The 9,516-nt window shown below is 49.7% G+C and overlaps 1 protein-coding gene across 1 annotated transcript; it reads right to left on the bottom strand.

Annotated features, from left to right (window-relative positions):
• LOC142596060 (keratin, type II cytoskeletal cochleal-like) lies at positions 1-3,980 on the bottom strand. The gene is made up of 9 exons (XM_075724989.1): positions 3,354-3,980; positions 2,362-2,576; positions 2,115-2,175; positions 1,853-1,948; positions 1,514-1,678; positions 1,255-1,380; positions 816-1,036; positions 481-515; positions 1-392 (listed from the first exon to the last, which is right to left on the bottom strand). Exons 1-9 carry the CDS (start codon positions 3,978-3,980, stop codon positions 1-3), a joined length of 1,938 nt encoding a protein of 645 aa, XP_075581104.1.
• Positions 3,981-9,516: the final 5,536 nt, after the last annotated feature.

Here is a 9,516-nt window from a genome sequence, read left to right on the forward strand (position 1 = left end):
TCAGAATCTCACTCCTGAAGATTTGACAGAGGTGGTCGTGACACATCTCCGTACGGAGGACGATCCCCCACCGGAGCTGAAGTTGCCACCTCCAGAGCCGCACATCCTTCCGCTTCCAGAAGAGAAGCCGCCGCTGTACATTCCTCCTCCCATTCCGCAGCTGCCGCCCATGCTTCCACCTCCAATGCTTCCTCCTACTCCACATACGCCTCCTCCCATTCCTCCGCCCATGCCGCTGCCGCCTCCGAAGCCTCCGCCCATGCCGCTGCCGCCTCCGAAGCCTCCTCCCATGCCGCTGCCGCCTCCGAAGCCTCCGCCCATGCCGCTGCCGCCTCCGAAGCCTCCTCCCATGCTTCCTCTGCCTCCAGTGATGGTGGTCCTGCCTACCACAGCTGGAAGAGAAGCACAGGTTACTCACACGTTGCCCACTGGCAAGCTGTATCTCCAAAAAGACACGAGGAAACAAACACAGATACTTACAGACATTCACGTTGGACATGCCATCGTTGCACAGCCTGCAAAGGAAAACAGGACCAGTTAATCCTATGGGAAGTGAACATTTCTTCAGCTAAAAATTTCCCTTTTTTTACAAGGTATATATTCCCTATTCTTTCTGAACTTTCCCATTATTCTTTAAAACAAATGGGCAGCCTTGAACTTAACATTCTTATAAGAAATATGGAAAACATACTAAGGCTAATAACTACAGCATGAGTGATACAAAATTTATCTTCAGAGTGCATGCAAAGATTTTACATGCACATAGTATAATCTGTCAAGCATTTAGTCAAATAGATACAAAGAAAGAGAGGTACCTGTTCTCCTCTCCCTCCAGCAGCTTCCTGTACATGGCAATCTCAACGTCCAGCGCAATCTTGATGTTCAGCAGCTCCTGGTACTCCTTCAGCAAGCGAGCCAGCTCCTCCTTGTCTTTGCTCAGGGCACATTCCAGCTCTTCCAGTTTCCGCCTGGCATCCTTGAGGGCCATCTCACCGCGCTCCTCAGCCTCGGCAATAGCTGCCTGCAGCTGCTGGTTCTGAGAAAAAGAGAAGCAGATTCTCAGTTCCCTTCTGCACGCCTTCCACTCAAGCATTCTGCAAGGCACCAACTGGGTGGAAAATGGGCAGGAACCATCAATCTCCCCCAAAGGACCGGAACGACTGCGTTGCCCTCACACTACCCTCAGCACACCACCCAGCTCAGCCACGACCCAGCCTGATGCCATCACGCAACAAGATGCTGAGGAACCCCTACCTGCTTCTTCACGTTCTCAATCTCAGCCCGCAGCCTCTGGATGCTCCTGGTCAACTCTTGGATCTCTATCTTGGTGTTGCGGAGGCTGTCACCGTGCCTTCCAGCAGTGCTCTGCAGCTCTTCATACTGACGGCATGGAGACAAAGCACCCGTCAGTGACACAACGTGCCAAGAACTCAGGGAATTCCCTCACTCTGTGGCAAGGGAGGCAGGCAGCAGCAGAGACTGTCCCAGGTGCCTTGACTGCTTCCCAACTCACCCGGCTCTGGTACCAAGCCTCAGCTTCAGCTCTGCTGTTCTGAGCAATCTGCTCATACTGACGCCTGACCTCCTCGATGATGCTGTCCAGATCCAGGTGACGGCTGTTGTCCATGGACACCACCACAGACAGGTCCCGGCTGATTGTCTGCATCTGAGCCAGCTCCTGCAACCAAGACATGAGTTAGCCTGACCGTGTGAGGAGGGGAGAGAAGAGCAGCAACTCCAGGCAGCCTCTCCAGGCCAAACCCACGTGGACACCGAGTCCAGCCTCAGTGTCTTTGGCCACCACACACCTCATTGCAACTCCAGGCAGCCCAGGGGAAGGGAGAGCTCTTACCTCCTCGTAGATGCACCTCAGGAAGTTGATTTCGTCAGTCAGAGCTCCCACCTTGGCTTCCAGCTCTACTTTAGTCATGTAGGCACAGTCCACATCCTACAGGAAAGATCACACAGATAGGCAACGGCTTCCTCCCATCCCAGAAGAGCCGTTGGCAGCCAGTGCTTCATGTTGGAAGCTGCGCATCTTGGTGCTGCCTCCTTCCAATGCCTTTGCAGCCTGTCCCCCACACCCCCTCCCTCCCGGTGCCTCTGTGGCTCACCTTCTTAAGCACCACAAACTCGTTCTCAGCAGCAGTGCGCCTGTTGATTTCTTCTTCGTACCTGTTGAAGGGGACAAGACAAGACGAGTCTCTTGGACTGTTCATCAGTCAACCAGTGGAACCCCCCTTCCCTCCACAGCAACCTCAGTCCCACCTCTGCAGAGGGCAGACAGTGTGGAAATGTCCATGCTGGCTTAGCTCTCCCATCTTGGGGCTCATTTCTTCCTTAGTCTGTCACTGCACTTACTTGGTTTTGTACTCCTCCACGTATTGCCGCATGTTCTGCAGTTCTGACTCCAGCTGCCCCCTCTGTCCCAGGAGAGACTCTAGCCTCCTCCTCAGGTTCTGGATGTAATTTTCAAAGATGACATCAAGGTTCTTCCTTGGCCCTGAAGGCCCTTGCTGTTGGAGGAGCTCCCACTTGGTGGAGAGGACCTTGTTCTGTTGCTCCAGGAAGCGGACCTGAAAGCCCACAAAGGGGTGTGTGAGATATTCACCCGGGCAGACATCACAATACTCAAAGCTCCTGCTTATTTGGGAGGCCAAAGGAATCATTTCCCAAATCCCCAACTATAGCTCCTTCAAACATCCAAGCTCCTAAAGTGCATGACAAGCACTATTAAAATTTGAGTCATTCTGAACTTCTCACTTTAGGACAAAAGATGTTGCCAATGGAAAACAGCATCCCCATTTTCCATAGCATCAGTTTTGAACATTACTATAATCTTTGCGCTAGTGAAGTCAAGAAAACAATTATTTTTTTCATCCAACTGCACATGAATTCTCATACAAGGGATTCTGTATTTCTTTGGTTTCCATTTAAAATGAAAATAATCCAAGGGTGTTGGAAAGGTATTTAACACGCTTAAGTTTATAGAATCAGTTCCTTGAAAAGCACGTTTCATCATAAAGAAAAGCACAGTTGTGAGAACTCTTAGACAACTAATATACGATGATTACTTTACCCTGAATCACTAGAAATTAGGCTGAAGAGATGACTAGGCAAGAGAATCTACAGAATGTCCTGCAGATGTTCTCTTTAATCTTCCATTAGCATGAAAATCTTGTCTATTGTTCAGTGTTGCTTAATAAGACCTTAGTAATTAAACTTGCTACCAAGGCATCAGTCTTGTAAACTTTAACAAGTATTTGTTGGTAAGAAAAAAGATTCCCTTTCCACACCACAGGAAAGTTGTTCACAACACCCATTTCCAAACAAACATAATCCTAAATTCTCACCTTATCAATGAAGGAGGCAAACTGATTGTTAAGAGTCTTAATCTGCTCCTTCTCCTGGTTTTTCACTTGCTGGATTTGGGGATCAATCTCAACATGGACCGGCCGCAGGAGGGACGGGTCAACTTGCACCGGTTGGATGCCCCCAGGGAACCCAGGGCCACCAAAGCCACCCATTCCTCCACCACCCATTCCTCCACCAAAGCCACCCATTCCTCCACCAAAGCCACCCATTCCTCCACCACCCATTCCTCCACCACCCATTCCTCCACCAAAGCCACCCATTCCTCCACCAAAGCCACCCATTCCTCCACCACCCATTCCTCCACCAAAGCCACCCATTCCTCCTCCATAACCTCCACCAAAGCCACCCATTCTGCCTCCGTATCCTCCACCACCGTAACATCCACCCACGGCAATTCTTCTGCTGCTACCCATGTTATGGAGGCTTCTGCTGCCATACCCTCCACAAAATCCACCTCCTCCACCTCCCCTGGATGAGGAGTATGAGCTGTAGCTGATCCTGCTTCTGCCGCCACCTCCTCCAAAGCCACCACCGATGGCAGAGCAAGAGCTGTAGCCCCTTCTACTCCCGCCTCCAAAGCTTCTGCAGACAGACTGCCGAGACATGGCTGTTTCTTCCAAGCAGAGTCAAAATCAAGAAGAGCAGAAAGACCAACGGAGCTGCGGAGGGATGAATGCAGAGAGAAGTCTGCACAGTCTTCTCTGACTCCACAGCTTCAGGCATTCCCTTTTATCCGCTTCTGGAGGTGGGCTGGGACAGCATGGGTGTGAAGGTGGAAATCAATTTATTATTTTCGTCAGCATGGTGTTGTTGACAGATTCTCAGTTGAGCTTTACCATATTTGGGCCTGCCTATAAACACACCCTGCAATATAGAAGTGAATAAAAGAGCAAGAACATTGAAACAGGTCTCAATGACTAAGTGGACTCTCGTATCTTTATGACATCTTGGAAATCAGCTTTACGATAATGCACTTTTCTGCAGCCCCTCGCTGGATTTCCAGCTTTCATTAATGTTCCCAATAATTCCAGATATAGATCTTTCCAATCAAAGCCTCATTGTAGGAGAAGTTTTGATGAAATCCCAGCTATAATATAGCTTTCACAATTCCTTAAACACACCCTAAATCCCCTTTTTATATGTAAAATTGCCTTTGGCATTTTAGAAGAAGTTTCCCAATCTTGAACAAGAACTCATGACACCAAAGTTTGAAGAGACTCAGCATGTTCTCCTGCTAGAAAGGAATTACATCTCGTTAGTGTGTGTGGTGTCACTTTAAATGGGAGTGTCTTCTCCATGTGGATTAAATTCCCTCCAAACGTATCTCCCCAAATCTGTGACAACTAACCGGGACCTTGGATGATGCTGGAATGGAGTGAACAGGACAACTTGAATCATCACGCTCCTTTTCCGTGCTCTTCTGAGGGCAACGGGGAATGACGTGGAGGAACGAAGGCACCCATCGGGCAGCTGCTTCAGTGACAACGACTGGGGACAGACAGACAAGCACTGTAGAAGCGGAATGACAGATGAACAGTTCAAGGTGGTGAGGGGTTCCTACTGCTCAGATGAATGTTGCTGACGTCTTCTTTACCTGGTTCTTTCCAAAGAAGAGACAACTGAAGTGGAAAAATGTGTTGAGCAATGGAACTATTACAACTTCTAAGGCATAGTATATCCTCTTGATTTCAAATATTCTGTTGGGAAAGCAACATATTTTAGAAATGTATTCTGTAGGATGTCTCTAAAATAAAGAAGCCCATTTTTTGATTGCATGTAATTGAAATTTTAAATACTTAAGCATAAGGTTCCAGATTATGAAAATATACAATGATACTGATGTGCAGTGTTCTGAAGAAGCTAAATTATAGGTGCTGGTTGAAAGGAAACTGAGGTTTGTAAATACTATTTAAAAGGCATTTTGAAGGTATTATCTGTCTGGATGTTATCAATCAAAAACATATTAATAAGTGAAATATAAGATTACTTTTCACATTTCTGCAGATAATAGCCAGTACAAGTAATCAAAAAGTGGCAGATAAAATATACATTACAGCCCTTCAAAAGATTTAGAACAATAATGAACATAAATTTAAGGTTGTTCAAAAGATCTAAGCATGAACTTATACATTCATGAAGAATTTTCAGAATCTCCTATAAGAATTGTGCAACTAAATGTTGTTTGAAAGTATCACTAGGTATCAGCCTTCAGCCACGGACACTTCAAAGCCTTTGAAAAACCAGCCCAGAGAATCACTTTCAAAAGCCACCGGAGGAATCAGAAACATAAATGCCATTGACTGTCCCCGAGACGGAGGCTGCTGGACACCACAGTCTCTTCACAGAACAGGGGGTAGGGGAGTGGAGAACGTTACCCTGGAGGGACTCAAGAAGTGGTTGGCCAAGGGTTCTCCTACGCTTGAGGGACATGGGTCGTGGTTGGACCAGGGTTATCCAGATGTGTATGGTCTGCCCTGTGCAACAGGCTGCGGCTGGAGAATGGGCAGCCATCCCTACAGCAGGGAGGGGACACGTTCCCTTTCAAGAGCATCTTGAATGAAGAGGGGCTTATTTCTTGCTTGTTGTCTCCAAAACGGAGAGCTAAGCTCTAAAGATCATTCTGCAGTCCAGTGCACTCGCTCACGATGAGCAGTCCCAGCGAGGCGTAGGGTTGCTCAGTTTTTAGTTAGAGAAAACAGGTCATCTCTTCTCACGGCCTCCCTCCAGATTGCCAAACGCACGGTAGCTGCCTTTCTCGGTAGGCAGCATGACTCGGTTGTAACATCCCATGTGGCGGCTCCTCGGCAAGGGAGAAGATCTGTTAAGTCAGCCAAATGCCTGGATGCTGACCACATTCGGCACACAGATAAGACACCCAGATTGAGTCACTCTGACGTCTTCAGACAAGATGCGAAGATTATGCCAAACCTGGAGTCACTTCAGCCTCCTCCAGGTAGGAAATAATACCAAGCCTAGGCTCCAGCTCTTCTTTCAGATCTCTTACACAAGTGGTTGCACACAGTAAAATCGTCAACACCAGGCAAAATGTAAACTCTGCAGAAAACGTAGATGGAGACCAAGCCAGGCTGGAGCTTCGGATCTCACACAGCAAAGAGATTCTGGCAGCATAGAGGAGGATGTCGTAATGACTCCTCACAACAATGCCTACAACACCGCGTTTCAGATTTTAAAGCTGAGAAGAAACACAGTCTTGAAACTAAGAACGAAAACAGGTGATTCTTGCCCCAAGCCAAACTCCAAAGTGCTCTTGGCACAGCCCCAGCTTCTCAGAGGCATTGCCTTCTCATCGTCTCGTGTTTGGGCCAAACCCAGCCACGTTCCCCAGCTCCAGCACACCTCTGCCGGGCTTCAAAGCATGTAGAAGGTCCTCTTGCGAGAGCCCCGTAGCCATTCTCCACTGCCTTGCCTGGACCAATTCCTCGGTCTGCAGCTTCCTGACCTGCTTACGGGGACACTGGCAGCTCACAACGCGTTGTTGTGGGCCTCCTGAACCACTACTGAAAGCGGTTTCTGTCTCTTTGATCCCTTGTTGTGGTGGAGGAACTGAAGCACAGATCAAACACACCAACATTCTTCTCCCATACCCCCTCCTTGAGCTCTACCAGATCTCTCCCACTTGCTCTCGCTGTGAAGAGAGGACACTGGGGGGTCCTGTTGGACTTTTCAAGGGAGCTGATGGGTACCTGAGCCCACGGTTTGGGATGGCTCATGCCTTCCCAGCCATTCCTGTTCCTACTGCTGGCCAGTGAAGGGGAGGATGAGTTAGTGGTTCTCAAGCACTCCTGGTGCTCGTCGGGTGCCGAGCTGTGCAGCCTGCCTGGCCACAGCCTCCTGTGCAGCAAGGGTAGGTGCTTGGCCAACGTCCATATCCATGCTTAAGGCAGCTGGAAACCTGCCCTCCCACCTCTGCCCACATTGCCACTGCCATCTGATTCCCTGAACGCATATCAAAGTTTGCTCCACTGGGACATGATCAGAAGGGAATGCTATGGGAGGGTGCTCAATTGCAGTGGTTGGTACAATGGCTGACCCACCAATGCTAGGATGGTGCTCCTGCCTCAACTGAACGTGCAGCAGCAAATTGTGTGGCTTGAGCATCCAGAGCCCCACCATTCTAGGTACGGGCTTGTGCTTTCAGGCACCGCAATGACTGATGAGAGCCAAGAGGCATCACCCAGGCTTGGACACGTCCCGAGCTCCATCTGCACACCCATTCAGTTCCCTCACAGCACAGTCACGACACGTTGAACAGAAGAGCAACCCACAGCTTCCCACCAAGTTGCTTCCCCAACAGCTAAAACCACCTTGCCTCAAAGTGGCTTCCAAAGCAATGACACAAAGACATTGTGAATGTTCTCTGCAATTTATTGAGAGTGGCAACATCTCGAGGAAGTAGGACATACCACAAACAGAAGAGGAAGGGAGGTGGGGACAGTACATCTTGTTCCATGTCACAGGGGGCCTGGCACTGAAGAGCAAGCTTTGTTCTCCTTAGAAGAAGTCCACGTGTGCCTGAGGTGTTACCAGGCGTCACGGAGAGCAAGGGCAAGTGGAACTGAAAGGCACGGCTCCAGAGAGAACTCCAGCTCTCTGGGGCGACCAGGCGAGCACAGCTGCCCAGGTGCTCCACCCGGGGGCAATTAATCCCTCTGGCCACCGGCCAAGAAGGCGCTCCCTCCCAGCTCTGCCAAGGGAAGAGTCCCGCTTGCCCCACACCTACCCTGACCCCAAAGGCTAGTGAATGGAAGCAGCAGGATGTACCGCATGCAGAAGCGCCCCAGGGATACGGCCATCGAGGAAGGGACAGAAGACAAAAGAGGAGTTTTATACACATTTGCCACAAGGCAGCCAGAAATGTACAACCCAGCAAGAAAGGCAGAGCATTTCCCTCCTGCAAATCAGCTCTCCGTGCCGGCTATCCACGGGTGAGACTTCTCTTTGCTCAGGCGGTTATTTCATCACGGGGCTTGGGGCTAACGAGCAGCTCGCCGGGGCTGCTAACGGGACGTGGCATTGCCACGAGACTCCCTTGATGGGACAGAGCCAGGTAGACGAGCCAGTACATGGTGGGCCATGAGGGACACAGTTCATTTCATTGCAGGGCACCGGAGCTGGAATTAAGGAGGCTGGGCTGCTGCCGGGAGAAGATAGGAGATGCTTCTTTCCTTTTTCAATCTGGCTTTGGGGCTCAGAATCTCACTCCTGAAGATTTGACAGAGGTGGTCGTGACACATCTCCGTACGGAGGACGATCCCCCACCGGAGCTGAAGTTGCCACCTCCAGAGCCGCACATCCTTCCGCTTCCAGAAGAGAAGCCGCCGCTGTACATTCCTCCTCCCATTCCGCAGCTGCCGCCCATGCTTCCACCTCCAATGCTTCCTCCTACTCCACATACGCCTCCTCCCATTCCTCCGCCCATGCCGCTGCCGCCTCCGAAGCCTCCGCCCATGCCGCTGCCGCCTCCAAAGCCTCCTCCCATGCCGCTGCCGCCTCCGAAGCCTCCGCCCATGCCGCTGCCGCCTCCGAAGCCTCCTCCCATGCTTCCTCTGCCTCCAGTGATGGTGGTCCTGCCTACCACAGCTGGAAGAGAAGCACAGGTTACTCACACGTTGCCCACTGGCAAGCTGTATCTCCAAAAAGACACGAGGAAACAAACACAGATACTTACAGACATTCACGTTGGACATGCCATCATTGCACAGCCTGCAAAGGGAATTGGTAAATTTTTATTACCCAACAAAAGAGACATCTTAAAAACTGAGAACTGCATTTTCTTTATCAAACCATTTTCCTCTTTCACCCTTATCAGCAACTTTGGTATTGCTCAAGTATTTAAGGAAGGCAGGCATTGACAATTCATCTTCATGATCAGGTTCTTCCAGACTTCTGGTTTGCTAAAAAAATTTGCATATACCAGAAATGAAATGGTGGTTATAGCACCTACAGTGAACAGAGTATGCCACTTATCAGTCCTGACCACCCAAAATGTCACCCAGAGTGCCAATAGCCATATCTCGCCATTTTAACCAAAGGAGCTGGCTTGAGATTAAGCTGCTAATGTCAAAGTTCAAGGTGTCCAGCCCAGATTTCAACATCCCTCTCAAATCAGAGGCCAATTGT

The sequence above is a fragment of the Pelecanus crispus genome, chromosome 26 (assembly GCF_030463565.1).
Source record: "Pelecanus crispus isolate bPelCri1 chromosome 26, bPelCri1.pri, whole genome shotgun sequence".
Lineage (NCBI taxonomy): Eukaryota > Metazoa > Chordata > Aves > Pelecaniformes > Pelecanidae > Pelecanus > Pelecanus crispus.

Bases quoted from the DNA above. Each gene is read 5' to 3' on its own strand.
- LOC142596060 (XM_075724989.1), bottom strand. From the start codon at position 3,980: ATGTCTCGGCAGTCTGTCTGCAGAAGCTTTGGAGGCGGGAGTAGAAGG. The intron at 2,176-2,361 runs GTAAGTGCAGTG...CCCCTTCAACAG, and splicing joins GTGGAGGAGTACAAAACCAA to GTACGAAGAAGAAATCAACA. The intron at 1,949-2,114 runs GTGAGCCACAGA...TCTTTCCTGTAG, and splicing joins AGTTTGTGGTGCTTAAGAAG to GATGTGGACTGTGCCTACAT.